At 42.2% G+C, this 21,685-nt stretch overlaps 1 protein-coding gene across 1 annotated transcript in view; it reads left to right on the top strand.

Moving 5' to 3' along the window:
* Nucleotides 1-3,083: 3,083 nt before the first annotated feature.
* LOC124144492 (prolyl 4-hydroxylase subunit alpha-1-like) overlaps nt 3,084-21,685 on the top strand; it is a 33,799-nt gene continuing 15,197 nt past the window's right edge. The window contains exon 1 of the mRNA XM_046513914.2: nt 3,084-6,909. Within this exon, the coding sequence (XP_046369870.2) occupies nt 6,713-6,909 (197 nt within the window). The 5' untranslated portion in view covers nt 3,084-6,712. The remainder of the gene's footprint in view (nt 6,910-21,685) is intronic.

Below are 21,685 nucleotides of genomic sequence, written 5' to 3'. Positions count from 1 at the left end.
ACATTACGCACTCAGAAGACACAACATATGTATGGACATCACGCACGCAGCAGACACAACATATTATGGACATCACGCACGCAGCAGACACAACAGGTAAGGGGCACGTAGGGCACAACAGATTCATGGGCGCCACATCAGACACAAAACAGACACGTGGGCACCATGCACACATTAGACACAGCAGGTACACGGGCAACACGCGCACATAAGGCGAACAACAGATGCATTGACACAACAGAGGTATAGACACCGCGCACACTTCAGACACAACATGTACTCATAAGACACAAACAGGCGTCACTTATTGTTATTAATCATATGATGGGGCTATAATACACTGCGTGATCGAGGATGCACACCCGTATCTATCAGACCTAAATTAGTCAATAATCCCCTGTGACATATCCACGGGGAGGTTTCAAGTAACAGGTACACTCATTAACCCTCACTGACACTCATTGCCCGTGCAGCACGCGGGTATCGATCTGTCAGCACATCCGCAGACATGGAGCCCCATTACCAGGAGTCGTGATGTGGTCGAGGACGACACCATTACCGTGTATTGATGGTGCGCATGTTTTTGGTAAATAAACCCCGCAGCTAAAGTACTTTCAATCAAGTAAATGTGCAGTTCCTATCGATACCGAATTGAATCGTATTACTAAATCCAGAACACAAGAACACGTCCCTTTGCAAACATCATGGACGGGTTTGTCCAAATTAAAATTTAACAATGTTTGTCCGGACTACATCCGACATTCAAGCCACTTGATTTTTTTATTTCTTTTACATGTTTGCATGAAAAGTAAATCGAGAAAACGAATATAATTTTTTTAATTTTTTTTGTCCAAAGACGGAGCAAGGGCTGCGCGGGCGCTGCAATTCGTTGTTCAGGGCTTTATGCATGCCAGAACTATGTGTATTCGAATCCACAATTTGCTCTGATTTTAATTTTTGGTTTGTCATCACCATACCCGTGCTCGTGATTTTTAATCAGAGTGAAAGTCGCCTAAGACCCGCGCCCTTCCTTGCACATTTAGATGATGTTCAAACTGACGTAAAAGGGCGTAAACAGGCGTAAAACACACTCATTATACCAAGATATTTGTTCAGTACAAAAATGAGTATTCTGATTAAGTGGCGGTTGGTGACATTTTGACATACGTCAAACACCTGCACGAAGTTTTTTCAACAGAAACTACAAGCCGTCATTTTACTGATAACTGGAAGAAACTGGAAAAAATATCAATGTTGTTTAGGAATGAGATTAGCGGATTGTAACGAGTTGGATGATTAGACATTGAGAATGCTATTTCCTATTTACATTCAATTGTATTATAGTGTATTGAAATACGCTAATGTCATACGTATTTGATATCATTTCTTAATTCGTTATCATATCCATAACACGGAATCGCTAAAATAACTGTCACAGTTCTGTACTGTTTTTGTGTTACAAACTGTATGGTATTATAACTGGCACCGGGTCTATACACCTGTAACATCATCTGAAAAACCTTCAACGGTCCAGTGAGTTTGGTTTTACGCCGCTTTTAGCAATATTCCAGCAATATCACGGCGGGGGACACCAGAAATGGGCTTCACACATAGTACCCATGTCGGGAATCGAACCCGGATCTTCGGCGTGACGAGCGAACGCTTTAACCACGAGGCTACCCGACCGTCCCAACGGTCCAGTGAAGTTGGATAGTTTGGTTGTGGAAGGCCGAAGTCAATTGGCTTCATACCTTGTACCTTTTGGGGAATCGAACCCGGGACTTTGATGTGACTCCTTGACCACTGGGCTACCCTACCACCCCTCTTATAGGTATGATGCTGAAAAAAAAGACAGAATCAGACGAATCTGGGATTCGAACACAGGTTTCCGCCACGCATAAGGGATACCACTCTATCCGTCGAATTGTTGTCAGACCGCCTCCCTGGTCTAGAGGAAGGTTCGGGGTTCGATCCCCGGCCGCGTCATACAAAAAGACGTTAAAAGATGGTACTTGTTGATACCCTGTCTGGCGCTCGGCATTAAGGGGCTAAAGCAAGGACTGGTCGGCTCGGAGTCAGTATACTGTCGCTGAGTGGGGTATTCATGTTAAACTGCGGCATGACATCTCAGTGAGCTAGCACTATAAATCGGCATCAGTCCGCACTAGTACAAGCAGCCACACACACACACACGCACACGCACACGCACGCACACACACACACACACACACACACACACACACACGTACGCACGCACGCACGCACGCACGCGCACACGCACACACACACACACACACACACACATACACGTGCATGACCGTCGCTTTAAACGTTAAACCCAATTTCACCTCACCTACAGTCCACTGATTAGAAGAGATCACAACGAATCGCATGTGTTGAACAGACTGTACTGTATATTAACTGTATTGGGTACTCTACTTTTGAATAAACGTCAAACGTTGATTAATCAAACACCGTCAATTCAAACATTATCACATACTTCATACAGGATGTAGTTTAATCAATAAACAATAGTTCTTACCGATAGGTGTTCGTTTAATTCATCAGTAAAACATCATGGGAGTGATAACTACCTGCTCTGTGACGCTACATAATTAATGCTATGGGTCGAGTGTTCCGACAGTATTTCATCACTAGTAGCCTTAGCAACATGTCAACAGTCCATGGATCGCGTGTCTCTGGAGCCCCCAAAACACATTATGTCCTACTTATCTGCCCCATGATTGTTTCTGACAGCCTCAATTGTCACCAAACATCCAAGTCGGTTTATCAATCATCGTGTTGTCCCGATCAATTCCGACAAATACCGAATGGGCTTCGGGTGACTTCGGGTAGTGATGCGTGAAGCACGGTCAAACAAGCACTTTGATGGACGTAATGCTTTGACTGTGTCGTGGGATGCATGTTAATAAACGTTTATCGGCTTTAATTGATTTTCTAAAATCTGTTGACTTGTTCAGTAATGACACTAGTGCATTGCTTGATGGGTGCTTAGTAGATCGATGCGACACTACCGGAAGAGCCGCCTCTTTGGTGTAATCTCAGACAGCCTAGCACAGCCGCTGTGTGAGGAGAGATTTCATTGTCAACAGCTTAACGAAAACACGGAACAATCGCCCGACGGCCTTTCTCAAGATATTAATATATATAAGAGATTCTTACGGAACCTTTTGTCAACCAGAAGTACTTATTAATCTTTCTAACATTTACCATTTGAAATATATCAGCACAAAATGGAATACGTATATTACATGGAGCGGCGCCTGGTCGAATTGACGGGTCTCTGTTAAATCTTCTTAAAACAATCGGGTTAACCTAAGCAGGATAAAGGTGCATTTTGTGAAGTATCGGCGTCGATTGTCCCAGGGATATTCATGTGATCTGTGAAAAACCACAATTGCTACTTTGGTCCCTGTTGTGTCTCTGATCAATGGACAGCATCACTGAGTGTGATGCTTCACTGGCTTATTGATGTCATTTCAATCATTGCTGTATCACGTACCGAGGGAATCTACCACCACAAAGTCGCAAGTTGAGTTGCAAGCTTTGGTTATTCCCAGAAGAAGGCGAAAGAAGTGATTCAGAACGCATGCATTTTTCATCTGATACTATGCCACGTCCAGGTCAAAAGCTATGTGTTCTGGAGTTAAGTGCATTTTAAGGTCTGGAAAACTTTAAAATGAAAAACAGAAGAAATGTGATATGGCGTCTTAGAGAGGAAAGTTCATTGAACTTAGCGAAGAGGGCTAAATGAACTGGGCATCTAACGTGTGTAAATACAATTACTGGAATCAAGTGTTCATTACAGTTTGTGAACTATATTAGTTTCCTTGACAAGAATCATATCCAATTATTGTACTATGGAACAAGACTAAAAGGAGATTCGTATCGGAAACACTGCATACGTGAAAAAGTAGTGTCACTTTCGTTTTAATGGATCTTACTGTATGGTATATTTGTTGTTACGGACACTGATGTGGATTATGTGTGTTCATGGACACGTATTGTATGTGTCTTACAAATTGAAGCGGGCTAATACTTTGATTAACACGTGTCAAACCGGAGATATACATCAACCCTGACACATACTATGTCATGTACGTTAAACTTGTCACGTGATGTGTGTCACAACCGCTGGTCATGCGCTGTGTTTCGTATAATTTAGACTGGTCACGTATTGTGCGCCTTTTAAGTTAGACCGGACACATGCCGTGAGTCGTATACCAGACAGGTCAATTACTGTGTGTTAAAAAAATAAACTGGTCACGTACGATGTGTCGCAATGTGCGTTATTAGTTTTAAATCAGACACGTACCTTGCGTTGTAAGTGATAAATAAAATACGCCCTGTGCGTTATAAGTGATAACTCAGACACGTACGTTGCGTTGTTAGTGATAAATCAAACTCGCACTGTGCGTTATAAGTGATAAATCAAAAACGCACCTTGCGTTGTTGATGATAAATCAAACACGCTCTATGCGTTATAAGTGATAAATCAGACACGTACCATGCGCTGTTAGTGATAAATCAGACACGTACCTTGCGTTCTTAGTGATAAATCAAACAGGCACTGTGCGTTATAAGTGATAAATCAGACACGTACGTTGCGTTGAAGGAGATAAAGCGGACAGGCACCTTTCGTAATAAATGATAAATCGAAAAGGCACTGTGCTTGATACATGTTACATCATACTTGCAGTGTTACACACACATAATGTGTTTTATAAATGTTTCCTAAACATTACACGATAGAACGTTACATCTTAAACGTACAACGGACACGCATTGTAGATGATGCATTTTACAGTGGACACGCATTGTGGATATTATACCTCACAATGGACACGCAATGTACGTACTGTAAGTTACAGTGGGCGAGTGTTATGCAGAATGCGTGCAGTTCCAGATTTATTTGGCCAAATTAGTAAGATACTGGTGTTATAAACGCGGTTACACTGAAACATCGAAGTCAGTTTATAATGAAGTAATTTACAGGACCTCATTATATCGTGGCTTGAACGGATGCGTGTACAAACGCTCTCTCGTTTTAATGTCAAGTGTGATGATCAACAAGAGACGCCATGCCATGCTTGGTCACTACTCATGTCATCTGTTGCAAAATCACGAACTCAAGCGTAGAGTCTTAATTGGCTTGGAGTGGGATGCAGTCATATTGCAAACAGTTGACGGCGAGTCGCACCGTTACCAACAGCGTGCTTGTTACTGCGTAGAGAAGAATGCACTGCAAGTGCTGGAATAAGCGCTAAACAACGTTGAGAGGGATACATTGCAAGTGTCGGAATATGCGTTCGCAGACCTGAGTAGGATACGCTATAAGGGCCGGAATATGAGCTAAACGGGCTTGAGAAGGATACGTTTCAAGTGCCGGAATATGCGCTAAACAACGCTGAGAAGGATGCGTTGCAAGTGCCGGAATATGAGTTAAACGGACTTGAGAAGGATACGTTGCAAGTGCCGGAATATGAGTTAAACGGACTTGAGAAGGATGCGTTGCAAGTGCTCGAATATGAGTTAAACGGACTTGAGAAGGATACGTTGCAAGTGCCGGAATATGAGTTACACGGGCTTGAGTAGGATACGTTACAAGTGCCTGTATATGCGCTAAACGGGTTTGAGAAGGATACGTTGCAAGTGCCGGAATATGAGTTAAACGGACTTGAGAAGGATACGTTGCAAGTGCCGGAATATGAGTTAAACGGACTTGAGAAGGATACGTTGCAAGTGCCGGAATATGAGTTAAACGGACTTGAGGAGGATACGTTGGAAGTGCCGGAATATGAGTTACACGGACTTGAGAAGGATACGTTACAAGTGTCGGAATATGAGTTACACGGACTTGAGAAGGATACGTTACAAGTGCCGGAATATGAGTTAAACGGACTTGAGAAGGATACGTTACAAGTGCCGGAATATGAGTTACACGGGCTTGAGTAGGATACGTTACAAGTGCCTGAATATGCGGTAAACGGGATTGAGAAGGATAGATTTCAAGTCCCGAATTATGCGCTAAACGGAATACGTGCCAGGGGTTGGAGAAACAAGGTTCCTAGCTTTGACACAAAGGATACCAGTAATCCATAAATAGGAACACTTCATAACGCTGAGATTCGACACGCGACTTCTCATTTGCCGAGAAGTCACGCAAAGTGCTACGAGTTTCAAAGTGCTACGGGAAACGTTGCGCAGCACAGCGGTGTTGGAGCGTGTAGACAAGCTGACATTGTAGGCACTTGGAAGGGGGAGCTGTATCGCCAGGTTTTGTGTCCCTGGAGCCACACTGCGCAGTGTTTAAGAGCAAAGCAGTCAGTGGCCTATAAAACCCCAATCTATCGTCGTTGAGACTGAGGGGGTGAAATTTGACACCTCTAACGCTTCCGTTCTACTTTTATTGCCGAGTGGTAATTCAACAAAAAACGATTTTCACACAACATTTACTCGTCGAAAAATACGCTGTAAAATATTACCCTGTGTCTCAGTGCATTATTCTAAAACCATTCCCCGACGCCAAAAATAACCCCCCTCTGATAACAGCGTGTAAGACGAGCAAGAACTTACACAACTGGAAACGCAGGTTCTGATGGGGATGGTTCACGTACTGAGCCATAGAGAGAGGGGTTAGTCCTCCAGCCTAGGCGAGAATCATCACACAGATTCGTGGAGGGAGTTGAGGATGGCTGTTCCCGCAGAACTCATGTTGTTAATGATGGGGGTCGTCGGTGTGTACGTGTTCCCCGTAGGGGCAGGGGAGGTTTACACGTCGGTGGCCAAACTGAAGTTGTTGCCACGTATCGAGAAGAAACTGATTGATGCTTGTGATAGGTATCTTGACAGTCGGCCAGAAGACCCGGGATTACACAACATCAAAAGGTAAGGACGTTGTTTCAAGTGACACCAGGCTGTTGATATATTTCTAGCCCGAATATATTAACCTGGTTAATCCGGACAATTCTGAAATTGTAACTTCCAGATTTTGACACGTCTGTTTAAGTTCTCTTATCTTTCATACTCCATATTGATTAGTACGGAAACCCATTTATCTGGATAATCTTATATAAACAGGCTGGCTTAACGAGACGTATAGTATTTATCTATCAGCAGTTGAAATCCCTATCTGTTTATTTTCGATGTTGATGGTTAAGAAATGATTAACGGTCTTGAAGAACATATGAATTCAAATGAGAGATATTCACATGATACATGTACGTGTGTCAACCGAGACACTTATGTTTGGTTTCATACGTTGTAAAAGTAAAAGATTATGAAGTGATTAAATCAATTTAGGAAACATTCCGAATTTACGTCAAGCCGAGACTAATTTAAAGTTAATTCCATATATTAAAACGGTACCACATTATAGTATTTTTTTTATTACGTATAGCAATTTTCAGTTTGAATCCGGTTTAATTCAGAAATTATTCACTATTTATGTTGTAAACTGACCTGCAGTACCACAAGCATATATAATATAATAAGTATAATTCCTGTAGCAAATTTGAATGTCAATGATTATGAAGAGCAAATGTTGTTGTTGTTGATACGCCCTGAAACGTTTAGTATTGATAGTTAGGGAATTAAATATATTGTTGAGATAAAGTATGTGCAACAAATATGAGACAAGCATCACTGTTCAATTGTAAAGCACACATACGACACGTGGAGATAAAGATGTTAGTGGGGTATAGGATGTTCTTACAAAGTGCAGGGTAGGATAAGGGCTCTCTTTGGTCCTCGGGATCTGCATAACTTCATAAATGAACAAAACATTTAAACATCGCTGAGAAAATTATAAGATGTGTTAACCCAAATGAGAACGAGACTTCATTTTATTTAACACTTGTTTTTTACTGATGACAATACTAAATATATAGATAAAGCTAAAATATGTAATAAAATCCTAATTTTAGAGGCTTTCTGATTATTTGAACAAGAGTAAGACTTTGATTTTCTGATGAGATGTAGATAAAAATCATCACAAACGTATGGTAAAAGAATTCATCTTGGGACACATTTTGGCACAGTCTGCAGGGTTGGTTTTTTTAAAAACCTTTTTTTGAACATTTTTGTCATATTTATATATTTGACCACGTCAAAAACCTTTTAGTGTGAGATTATATTAAAAAGGAAAGTTACTATTGAAACAGATCTAATAACTTTAATGCTAATATTTCAAATTTGTCCTCAACAATTATATTAGACATTTCCAGTTGACAAACAAGAACCATTAAACTACGTCGTCCGTTTCATCATTTTCTAATTTCTCCTTTTTAATACTGTAACCCTCTTCAAGGTACTCATACAGCATTGATATTGGTATAGTCATTACTTTAATGTAATATGTGTGTGTGTGTGTGTGTGTGTGTGTGTGTGTGTGTGTGTGTGTGTGTGTGTGTGTGTGTGTGTGTGTGTGTGTGTGTGTGTGTGTGTGTGTGTGTGTGTGTGTGTGTGTGTGTGTGTGTGTGTCAGATTATCCTATTGATGTAAGGATATGCGTGTAGCGTCTACCCTGGCTGTGTATTGGTGTATTGTCAGATAATCCTATTGATGTAAGGATATGTGGGTAGCGTCTATCGGGGCTGTGTATTGGTGTATTGTCAGATAATCCTATTGCTGTAAGGATATGCGGGTAGCTTCTATCGGGCTGTGTATTGGTTTATTGTCAGATAATCCTATTGCTGTAAGAATATGCGGGTAGCGTCTATCGGGGCTGTGTATTGGTGTATTGTCAGATTATCCAATTGGTGTAAGGGTATGCGGGTAGCTTCTATCGGGGCTGTGTATTGGTGTATTGTCAGATAATCCTATTGCTGTAAGGATATGCGGGTAGTGTCTATCGGGGCTGTGTATTGATGTATTGTCAGATGATCCAATTGGTGTAAGGGTATGCGGGTAGCTTCTATCGGGGCTGTGTATTGGTGTATTGTCAGATAATCCTATTGATGTAAGGATTTGCGGGTAGCGTCTATCGGGGATGTGTATTGGTATATTGTCAGATTATCCTATTGGTGTAAGGGTATACGGGTAGCGTCTATCGAGGATGTGTTTTGGTGAATCATCAGATAATCGTACTGATGTCAGAGTATACGGGTAGCGCCTATCGGGTCTCTGAACGACAGATAATCCTATTGATGTAAGAATCTCCGAGTTGTGTACCGGTGTATTGAAAGATAATCATGTTTATGTAGCTTGGATTACTATCGCCTTCACTGTTCCCGTCAAGCTGGATATATATGTACATTTGCATAGCATTTGTATGGCATTTCTTTATTTCTTTTCATTGGTTGGAGTATTAATGTTCAATGATTTAATGATTTAGTGATGCCTTATCTCAATTAACGATGCCACACAGCCAGTTATTCTGACTGTACAAACCTTAGCGGAACTAATGCTTGCATCAAATATTAATTCGCTCTCAGGGATTGTCATCCTTATTGATCATACTTATTATTAAAGTGATTGTTGGGGACGCTGTTATCATATTACCTCTGTTTATGAAAGTGAGAATGTATATTTCTTTATGCCGCATTAGCAGTTATGCTTATTAATGTCGCTTATGTTTAATTGTCGTCGATTTGCTGAATATTCATAACGAATCAGACTGGTGTTTCTGGTACATTATATCACAGTGGGGTTGAGTAAAATTGATCTTCTGTTGGTGTCACTTAACTGCGATAATTCTGTGAATTTTTATTTTTTTTAAATGTTTAATAATTTAAATATTGATGTTGATATTTACTGATTTCACAAACTAGTTCTGCACGAACTGATTTCTTGGTAAATCTTTGCGTTTCGATTTGGAAATCACCTTATCACAATGCACACGTTCCTTCGTGAGTAAAATAATTTTGAACGAGACGTTAAACACAGAACATAGAGGATTTCTGGGGTAATTTACTGGGTAAAACATTCGCCAGTCACGCCGAAGATCCGGGTTCGATTCCCCACATGGATACAACGTGTGAACCAGCGTGTTTGTGGTTTGTGTGTGTGTGTGTGTGTGCGTGTGTGTGTGTGAGTGAGTGAGTGAGTGAGTGAGTGAGTGAGTGAGTGAGTGAGTGCGTGCCTGCGTGCCTGCGTGCATGCGTGCGTGCGTGCCTGCGTGCCTGCGTGCCTGCGTGCCTGCGTGCTTGAACTAGTCCAGACTAATTTTATTGTATATAGCTAGCCCACTGAGATACCATGCCGCAGTTTAACATGAATACCCCACTCAGGCACAGTATACTGACTCCGAGAGGACCAGTCCATGTTTTAGACAGGGTAACAAGAAGTACCATCTTTTAACGTATTTTGGTATGATCCGGCAGGACTCGAACCTCCACCTTCCGCTCTTCGGACAGACGCTCTACCACTAGATCACCGAGGCGGTCGCACGTCATTCCGATGAGTCGCAGACCAACCTTAACTCACTGAGGTTGAAATGTATTTTGTAATTATTTTTTTTTTAAAGGAATTAAAACTCGTCTAAAATTTATTGTGGAAGTTATTTACAGAGACAAGATTATTAACAGATTTTTTTAAACAAAAACGCTGCTTATTTAGCGTCTACCTTAATAGTGCAAGGATTGAAGTAGCAGTGAAATCCCACTTGCATTGTGTATAACCAATTCCATTAGCCATCGCTAAAAGCGGTTTGTTTGTTGAAATGGCTGATCCCCGCCGAACAAGGGGGGATGCTTTGCTGCAGTTATGGTAGACAGGTTACCATTGTCCCGGAATCGATTTCAAAAGCGATAATCAACAAAATCGGATATTATAATTGATAAATTCCATAAATGCCGGGGAATGTACAATGGTACGATGCCTGCGAATTTCAGGAGCGAGTATCGAGTTTGCGTACCGTGTGCGTTTCATCCGAGCCGTATTGCGCTCGGTTGTCTCCAGTATTGATGTTCTATCTAAATTATTTCACATCATGACACACCAGCTCCTTCTCCGCTGACAATGTATTTAACTGGACGTTCTAGGGTGCACACAATACACAGATTCAATAACTCGATATATCCATAACACAGTGATTACCAGGTGAAAGTATTTATCGATAAACTGTGTCCCTCTCGCAAAGAAGGATGATTTCCAATTCTCATTTGGCGCAAGATTACCCATGCAAAAAAAATGGTATTAGAATCAGATAATGACCATTTTGTGCGAGCTGCCGTCTTTTAAATGATTTTCAATTTATAACACGCAGTTTTTGTAAAAGAATTCTGATATGTTATACAAAAAATGACTGTTAGGCAGCCAGAAATGCAAAATGAAATTGTTTGTAATCAGATTATCGTTAACACTCCACTCCCTGATCGTATGTTGAGCTGATAATGTCTCGAGAAGTCGATGTCTTAGCCATGTAAGGCATCCGCCAGATAGTGATCAAGGATGGGCCATGAATAAAGGCCTGAGTCAGGGAGTATTGGAGAGCTGTGTGAGGAGTCGGGTACTCTGGGTAGTGATGAAGGGCAATGTTTCAGGATGAAGGGTGTTTCTCAGAAAACTCTCTTGGGTCATAACATATTTACCAATTTACACCCTCTGTTACCCATCACTCATTACACATTTACCGATTTACATCCTCCGTTACACATCCTCCGTTACCTATCCACCGTTACCCATCACTCATTACACATTTACAAATTTACATCCTCCGTTAACACATCCTCCGTTACCAATCCCCTGGTACCCATTTGCCGACATCCATTCACCGATACCCATCCACCGATACCCATCCACCGATATCCATAACCGATATCCATAACCGATATCTATCCACCGATACCCATAACCGATGTCTATCCACCGAAGTCTTGAATAGTGATGAAGGCTGTCTCTCAGATAACTTTGGGGATTGATGAAACGTGTCTACCAGATGGTCTTGAGTCGTGATGAAAGGTGTCTCTCAGAAAGTTTTGGGTAGAGATGAGGGATGTCTGTTAGAAAGTTTTTGGTAGAGATGAAGGATGTCTCTCAGATAGTCTTGGGTAGTGATGAAGACTGTCCCTCAGATAGTCTTGGGGAATGATGAAGCGTGTCTACCAGATAGTATTGGGTAGAGATGAAGAGTGAGTGAGTAAGTGAGTATGGTTTTACGCCGCTTTTAGCAATATTCCAGCAATATCACGGCGGGGGACACCAGGAATGGGCTTCACACATTGTGCCCATGTCGGCAATCGAACCCGGGTCTTCGGCGTGACGAGCGAACGCTTTAACCACTAGGCTACACGACCGCCACTAGAGATGAAGAGTGTCTACCAGATAGTCTTGGGTAGAGATGAAGAGCGTCTACCAGATAGCCTTGGGTAGAGATGAAGGGTATCCACCAGATAGTCTTGGGGAGTGATGAAGAGTGACTACCAGATAGTCTTGGGTAGAGATGAAAACTGTCTCTCAGATAGTCTTGGGTAGTGATGGAGCATATCTACCAGATAGTTTTGGGTAGTGATGAAGTGTGTCTCTCAGATAGTCTTGGGTAGTGATGAAGAGTGTCTACCAGATAGCATTGGGTAGTGATGAAGCATGTCTACAATATAGTATTGGGTAGTGATGAAGCATGTCTACCAGATAGTCTTGGATAGTGATGAAGACTATCTCTCAGATAGTCTTGGGTAGAGATGAAGGATGTCTGTTAGAAAGTCTTGGGTAGTGATGAAGGATGTCTCTCAGATAGTCTTGGGTAGTGATGAAGAGTGTCTCTCAGATAGTATTGGGTATTAATGAAGAGCGTCTGTCAGATAGTCTTGGGTAGTGATGAAGACTATCTCTCAGATAGTCTTGGGTAGAGATGAAGGATGTCTGTTAGAAAGTCTTGGGTAGTGATGAAGGATGTCTCTCAGATAGTCTTGGGTAGTGATGAAGAGTGTCTCTCAGATAGTATTGGGTAGTGATGAAGAGTGTCTGTCAGATAGTCTTGGGTAGAGATGAAGAGTGTCTACCAGACAGTCCTGGGTAGTGATGAAGAGTGACTACCAGATAGTCTTGGGTAGTGATGAAGAGTGTCTACCAGATAGCATTGGGTAGTGATGAAGCATGTCTACCATATAGTATTGGGTAGTGATGAAGAGTGTCTACCAGATAGTCTTGGATAGTGATGAAGACTATCTCTCAGATAGTATTTGGTAGTAATGAAGAGCGTCTGTCAGATAGTCTTGGGTAGTTATGAAGAGTGTCTCTCAGATAGTATTGGGTAGTGATGAAGAGCGTCTCTCAGATAGTCTTGGGTAGAGATGAAGGATGTCTGTTAGAAAGTCTTGGGTAGTGATGAAAGATGTCTCTCAGATAGTCTTGGGTAGTGATGAAGAGTGTCTCTCAGATAGTATTTGGTAGTAATGAAGAGCGTCTGTCAGATAGTCTTGGGTAGTTATGAAGAGTGTCTCTCAGATAGTATTGGGTAGTGATGAAGAGTGTCTCTCAGATAGTATTGGGTAGTGATGAAGAGAACTACCAGATAGTCTTGGGTAGTGATGAAAAGTGTCTCTCAGATAGTATTGGGTAGTGATTAAGAGTGTCTACCAGACAGTCCTGGGGAGTGATGAAGAGTGTCTCTCAGATAGTATTGGGTAGTAATGAAGAGCGTCTGTCAGATAGTCTTGGGTAGTTATGAAGAGTGTCTCTCAGATAGTATTGGGTAGTGATGAAGAGTGTCTCTCAGATAGTATTGGGTAGTAATGAAGACCGTCTGTCAGATAGTCTTGGGTAGTTATGAAGAGTGTCTACCAGATAGTATTGGGTAGTCATGAAGAGTGACTACCAGATAGTCTTGGGTAGAGATGAAAACTGTCTCTCAGACAGTCCTGGGTAGTGATGAAGAGTGACTACCAGATAGTCTTGGGTAGTGATGAAGAGTGTCTCTCAGATAGTATTGGGTAGTGATTAAGAGTGTCTACCAGACAGTCCTGGGGAGTGATGAAGAGTGTCTCTCAGATAGTATTGGGTAGTGATTAAGAGTGTCTGCCAGATAGTCTTGGGTAGTGATGAAGAGTTTCTCTTAGATAGTCTTAGGGAGTGATGAAGAGTGTCTCTCAGATAGTATTGGGTAGTGATGAAGAGTGACTACCAGATAATTTTGGGTAGTGATTAAGAGTGTCTCTCAGATAGTATTGGGTAGTGATGAAGAGTGACTACCAGATAGTCTTGGGGAGTGATGAAGCATGTCTACCAGATAGTCTTGGGTAGAGATGAAAAGTGTCGCTCAGATAGTCTTGAGGAGTGATGAAGGATGTCTGTCAGAAAGTTTTGGGTAGTGATGAAGCATGTCTACCAGATAGTCTTGGGTAGTGATGAAGAGTGTCTCTTAGATAGTATTGTGTAGTGATTAAGAGTGTCTGCCAGATAGTCTTGGGTAGTGGTGAAGAGTGTCTCTCAGATAGTCTTAGGGAGTGATGAAGAGTGTCTCTCAGATAGTTTTGGGTAGTGATGAAGAGTGTGTATCTCAGATAGTCTTGGGTAGTGATGAAGAGTGACTACCACATTATCTTGGGGAGTGATAGAGGGTGTCTCTCAGATAGTCTTGGGGAGTGATGAAGAGTGTCTCTCAGATAGTCTTTGGGAGTGATGAAGAGTGTCTACCAGATAGTCTTGGGGAGTGATGAAGAGTGTCTCTCAGATAGTCTTGGGGAGTGATGAAGAGTGTGTATCTCAGATAGTCTTGGGTAGTGATGTAGAGTGACTACCACATAATCTTGGGGAGTGATAAAGAGTGTCTCTCAGATAGTCTTGGGGAGTGATGAAGAGTGTCTCTCAGATAGTCTTGGGGAGTGATGAAGAGTGTCTACCAGATAGTCTTGGGGAGTGATGAAGAGTGTGTATCTCAGATAGTCTTGGGTAGTGATGAAGCATTTCTCTCAGATAGTCATTGGTAGTGATGAAGCATGTCTCTCAGATAGTCTTGGGTAGAGAAAAAGGTCGTCTGTCAGACAGTTTTTGGTAGAGTTGAAGGATGTCTGTCAGAAAGTTTTGGGTTGTGATGAAGGGCGTGTTTGAGGATGATGAGGATCTGTCAGAAAATCTTGGCTCCTGTCAAGTAGTCTTTGACTGTGATAAGGGGAGTGTCAGGTAGTCTCAGATAGGGATGAAAGACCTCTGTCAGAAAGTCTTGGTTTACTGTGAAATTGGTCTATCAGATAGCCTTGGATAGTAATAAGGGGCGTACACGGGATAGTGATAGAGGCCTGTCAAATAGTTTTGTACAGCGAGGAAGGGTGTCAGAAAATCTTGATTCGCCGTACAAGGGGTCTATCTGGTAGTCTTGGGTAGTGATAATGACGCCTGTCACAACGCCTTGATTAGCCTGTAGGGGTAGTCTTGGGAAGTAAAACTGGAACGTTTAGGTAGTCTTGGCTAACGAGGAATGGCGTCTGTTAGAACGTCTTCGTTAGTCGTATCACGTAGTGTCGGATATTGATGAAGGGTGTCTATTCGGATGACTTGGCATCATCACTATTTGATGGTGATTCATAGACACATGCTCATCATATAGTAGAAATCGTACAACCTATTCTGCTTATGGCAAAGATTTCTTATGAATATCGAAAGGGTTTTGTTGCTTTATTTATTGGATAGCTGGGAAAGGTTGGAATCGGCCAGGTATTCCTGGCTCCATGTCAGTTACCCAGGGCAACTGGTAGCCTGCATATACTGCATCAGGGCATTATTTATTTCCTTATTAAAGCCGGCTACTGTGGGGCTTCTACAAAGAACGGAATTGTGTGTGCATGGAGCTGCCACTCTCAGAATCAGGATTGCGTGATCGCGGTGTCAATACGTCGGCTTGTGGCCCGTAGCGACATAAAGCAGCTCTGCGTTAATGAAAAGACGGTATTGTGAGCCGACCTGGCACTCTTGTGTTATTTACTCATTATCCTTGCATTGCAGCGGTATGTAACAATGTCACACAATATTCAAGTTGGATATTAATTCACACACTTTTTCTCTCAAACTTAAATGAAGCAAGCTCGCTTGTTCTGAAAACATTCTGCGCCACGTTCTGTGGCTCATGTATATTTACGACTAAACATCTTTGTGTAAAGTGCTTTTTGTATGCTGATGTTAGATTTTAAGTTCAATCACGTACCATCAAATTTACCATAATGCATATTCATAGAATCCCTCGAAGAACAATATGTAAAATATCAATATATTTTGTACAGAAGGAGTCTCTGAGTTTCACACACTGGCAAATATTCAAAACCCACCCCTGTTACCATCCTCCAAAACACATCTTGTGGTACACATTCTCCGTTACCAGTCCACCGTTACCCATTATTCAGTACACATTTACCAGTTTACATCCTCCGTTACACATCCGCCAATTCACACCCACCGTTACCATCACTCATTACACATTTACCAGTTTACATCCTCCGTTACCAATCCGCCAATTCACACCCACCGTTACCATCACTCATTACACATTTACCAATTTACATCCTCCGTTACCAATCCGCCAATTCACACCCACCGTTACCATCACTCATTACACATTTACCAGTTTACATCCTCCGTTACCAATCCGCCAATTCACACCCACCGTTACCATCACTCATTACACATTTACCAGTTTACATCCTCCGTTACCAATCCGCCAATTCACACCCACCGTTACCATCACTCATTACACATTTACCAATTTACATCCTCCGTTACACATCCGCCAATTCACACCCACCGTTACCATCACTCATTACACATTTACCAATTTACATCCTCCGTTACACATCCGCCAATTCACACCCACCGTTACCATCACTCATTACACATTTACCAGTTTACATCCTCCGTTACACATCCGCCAATTCACACCCACCGTTACCATCACTCATTACACATTTACCAATCTACATCCTCCGTTACCAATCCGCCAGTTCACACCCACCGTTACCATCACTCATTACACATTTACCAATTTACATCCTCCGTTACACATCCGCCAATTCACACCCACCGTTACCATCACTCATTACACATTTACCAATTTACATCCTCCGTTACACATCCGCCAATTCACACCCACCGTTACCATCACTCATTACACATTTACCAGTTTACATCCTCCGTTACACATCCGCCAATTCACACCCACCGTTACCATCACTCATTACACATTTACCAATCTACATCCTCCGTTACCAATCCGCCAGTTCACACCCACCGTTACCATCACTCATTACACATTTACCAATTTACATCCTCCGTTACCAATCCCATGTTATCCCTCCACCGATACCCATCATCCGTTACCAATCCACTGACACCCATCCACCGTTACACATCCTCTGTTACCAATTCCCTGGTACCCATTCGCCGACATCCATCCCCTGATAGAAATCCTCCGTTACCCATCCACCGATATCCATCCACCGATACCCATCCATCAATATCTATCCATCGATACCCATCACCGATATCCATACAACGATACCCATCCACTGATAACCATCCATCAATACCCATCACCGATACCCATCACCGATACCCATCACCGATACCCATCACCTATATCTATTCCACCGATAACATCCACCGCTAACATTCACCGATACCCATCACCGATATCCATCCACCGATACCCATCCACCGATAACCATCCACCGATACCCATCACCGATATCCATCCACTGATAACATCCACCGATACCCATCACCGATATCTATCCATTGACACCCATCCACCGACACCCATCACCGATATCTCTCCACCGATAACCATCCACCGATAACCATCCACCGATACCCATCACCGATATCCATCCACTGATAACATCCACCGATACCCATCACCGATATCTATCCATTGACACCCATCCACCGACACCCATCACCGATATCTCTCCACCGATAACCATCCACCGATAACCATCCACCGATACCCATCACCGATACCCATCACCGATACCCATCAACCGATACCCATCACCGATACCCATCAACCGATACCCATCACCGATACCCATCCACTAACACACACTCATCCTCCGATACTTACCCTCCAAAAACAATCCACTTGTACCTATCCACGTGACCATTCGTTATGATATCTGACAATTGGCACCTGTCTGTGCAATAAGCTTCCTTAACCCTTCTTAAAAGACAATCAGGTGTTCTGGGCAGGATACGCTCACCTTTTCGCGAACACCTGGTATCATCACTATCTGACAGTGATTAATAAACACATGTTGATGATGTAGTCGGAATAGTACAAAGGACTCAATAAGTAGAGCTTTCATATGATTATGGAAATGATTTTGTCCCTTTGATTGAGTGAGTGAGTGACTTTGTGTTTAGCGTCGCTTTTAACATTATTCCAGTTATATCACGGCGTGTCAGCTTAATGTGGGAGGAGAACCCGAAGTGATGCAGGTCTCAGACGTTTACCACTTCGATGAAACCAAAGAGCACGGGTATGGTTCTGACAAACCTAGAAACATAAACGGTCCGAACCGGGATACGAACCCACAATCATAGGTTTCTGGCGTGCCCAAGGAACGCAACTCTGCACAGCGAATCGCGGCGCCTTAGACGACTGGGCCACCCGTGCCCCCCCCCCCCCCCCCCCCCCCCCCCCCCCCCCCCCCTTTTTTTTTTTTTATTGAATAAAGTCTCATCAGTGCTGTATTTCCAAGGGGAAAGGCCTCCGATACACATCCTCCGTTAGAAGAAAAATGAAGTTGTTGTGTGTTGTTTTCTTGATTATAACATTAAGTGAGCAAACTACAATATGAAGTTAAGAAAAATACGAAGGCTAAGATTTGAAAAAAACTTCGTTTCGCTGCATCGCATAGGAAGGAATTTCAAGTATAAATTATGTTTAAATAAAACATTGCCTGATAATGTGTATACCATTCTTCATCTATACATAAAGTAAACCATTCAGTGACTAGACACCATCTTGCAAAATACAACAAACTCCTTTACCTTTTTTATTCACGTACTTATTATAATATTGAAGGAAAGACCATCTATTTGTACGGCTTATATATCTATCAACACAATGGATTTCTTACACCTCGTGTTCTCAATGCTACCACGAACCTGTCCACGAACCAACTACACTCAGTCAACTGCTTGTGTCTATAGTTGTCTTTTGAAGCATCACATACCCGGATACCTCTAGCAATGGGCATAATAAGGAAGCACTCTATCCATTAGACAGCCAGGAATCAATTGAAGTAATTGACGAGTCTGCAATCCGTGTACACATTAGCAGTACGCGTGGTGCGCGTCTTCGCCACGGGTCTACAATACCAGACAATGGTGCAACAACAGGCTTACAAATACGATTGAGCGCAAATCAAATTTTAATGTTGTTCTGCTTCTCCTCTAAGGAACTGAAAAACAAAAACAGTTTCTTCGGCAGAAACAAGCCAACTTGGCGTGGCGGAGATAACTGTGAGCTCAACAAAAACTGTTTTGTCTTCTGGACAGGCTCGTGTGTTTTATGTTAAGTGCTGATTGTTCCTGTGTTGCCTGGGGAATCCATATCCCTGGCGTATCCTTTACCACATACCACTTGTCAACACACGGATCATTTAACGGAAGAGATGGGCACGTGAAGCTTTGTCGCCTAAGGCGCTGCATTTCGATGTGCGAAATTTACCCCCTCCAAATTAAAGCTTGCTGGAAATCTACGTTCGTGAGTTCGAATCCGAGATTTGCCCTGATTATTGTTTGTCAGCGCCATACCTATGCTCGTGGTTGTTACCAAAAGATTTCTCGTAAAACCTTTCCTAAGCATTTAGCCAAACTCACTCACTCACCATAAGACCGCCTCCGTGGTCTAGTGGAAAGAGTGTCTGCCCTAAGAGCAGAAGGTCGACGGTTCGATCCCAGGCTGCATCAAACCACAAGACTTTAAAAGATGGTACTTGTTGTTGTCCTGTCTGGCGCTCGACATTAAGGGGTTAAAACAAGGACTAGTCGTCTATACTGTGTCTGAGTAGGGTATTCATGTTGAACTGCGGCATGGTATCTCAGTGTGCTAGCACTAAAATCGGCATCAGTCCGGACTAGTACAATCAGCAACACACACACACACACACACACACACACACACACACACACACACACACACACACACACACACACACACACACACACACTCACTCACTCACTCACTCACTCACTCACTCTCACACACACTCACTCACTCACTCTCACACACACACTTGCATGCACCTTGCTTTATAAGTGCACTAATCTTGGACGCGGCGTTAAACCCAAGCACACACACACACACACACACACACACACACACACACACACTTGCATGCACCTTGCTTTTTAAGTGCAATAATATTGGACGCTGTGTTAAACCTAAGCACACACACACACACACACACTTGCATGCACCTTGCTTTATAAGTGCACTAATCTTGGACGCGGCGTTAAACCCAAGTGCGCGCACACACACACACACACACACACACACACACACACACACACACACACACACACACTCACACTCACACTCACACACACACCTGCATGCACGTGACCAAACCGGTCCACACGGGCTGCTTCTCACGTTGCCCATGCGTGTAAGTGGGATGAACTTCAAGGTGGTAGTGTTAGCTAGTAGAAACCAAGCATCCTTTATGAGATACGTAATTTATTATTCTTGTCTCTCATGACATTTTCTTTCAATGAGTATCTAGCTTTGTAGGGTTTAATACGATTTCCAATCACTCAACCTAAATTCTCCGCTGCACTAAATGAATACAATGGCAATATTAAGTGGAGTATGTTGTGTTACCTTGATCAGGAAATACATAAATTGAAAGTTATTCCATGACATTTGATTTGCAAACAAAGCGTTTATGTTTCAATAAACCTGAAAAACAATTAGGCCACACCTACAATCGCACTATTGTTATATGTGGGCGGGGCTTTTGTTGCATTTGTGTACATTTTTATCAATTCATCAGGAACAGTATTGCTGGTCGCCAGGACGGATTTCATCAAAAAGTACAACTTCTAAATAGAAAACGCCGAATTGGAATGATATTTTTTCAAATATGTACCATATGAAGAGTCCTATCGATTTCTTAGTAGGTCAGTGACAATCGCGTTAAAATAAGATCTTTACTCCGGAACGACACCTCTCTACGTGAAACTCAGACATTGCCCGCCCAGTCTAAAGGAAAGATGCGTGGGGTTTTGAACAAAATTTAATCAATTTTCTAAACCGAATCCGCTTCATTTCATTTTCAGCCCAATTCGGAAATTTCAATGTCAGCAACTAAAATATCTCACGGAAAACACATTGCCCACTTATTAGGCGCATATGCCATGGCATGACAGGGTGTATCAAATATCCGCAAAAGCATAGGCGTGGTCTTTATTAGTTGCATTCGGAACTATCGCTTTTCTCATCTTCGAAGTTCCGAAACGTGTCATATAGTTTGATTATGCAAAACATTTTCAACTTCTGATTTATGGATTTGAAAAAATTATTTTAAAGTTTCTGAAATCTAATACTGTATTTAACAAAATATTTGTAAAAAAACGTGACGTTAACGACTTTAACGTCGATTTCTCAACAATTACCTCAAAAATACAATTTTTATTAATCTGAAAGCTTTTGTTCCACGAAGAAATGAATCAATTAAGGCCTTACTATTTTTATTTGTGACTAACCAAAGTTAAGAAGGGAGCCATATAA

Source organism: Haliotis rufescens, unplaced genomic scaffold (genome assembly GCF_023055435.1).
Source record: "Haliotis rufescens isolate VD_foot unplaced genomic scaffold, xgHalRufe1.0.p SCAF_7, whole genome shotgun sequence".
Taxonomy (NCBI): domain Eukaryota; kingdom Metazoa; phylum Mollusca; class Gastropoda; order Lepetellida; family Haliotidae; genus Haliotis; species Haliotis rufescens.
Note: the sequence above shows the minus strand (reverse complement) of the source record. Positions and strands in the feature narration are given on the sequence as shown.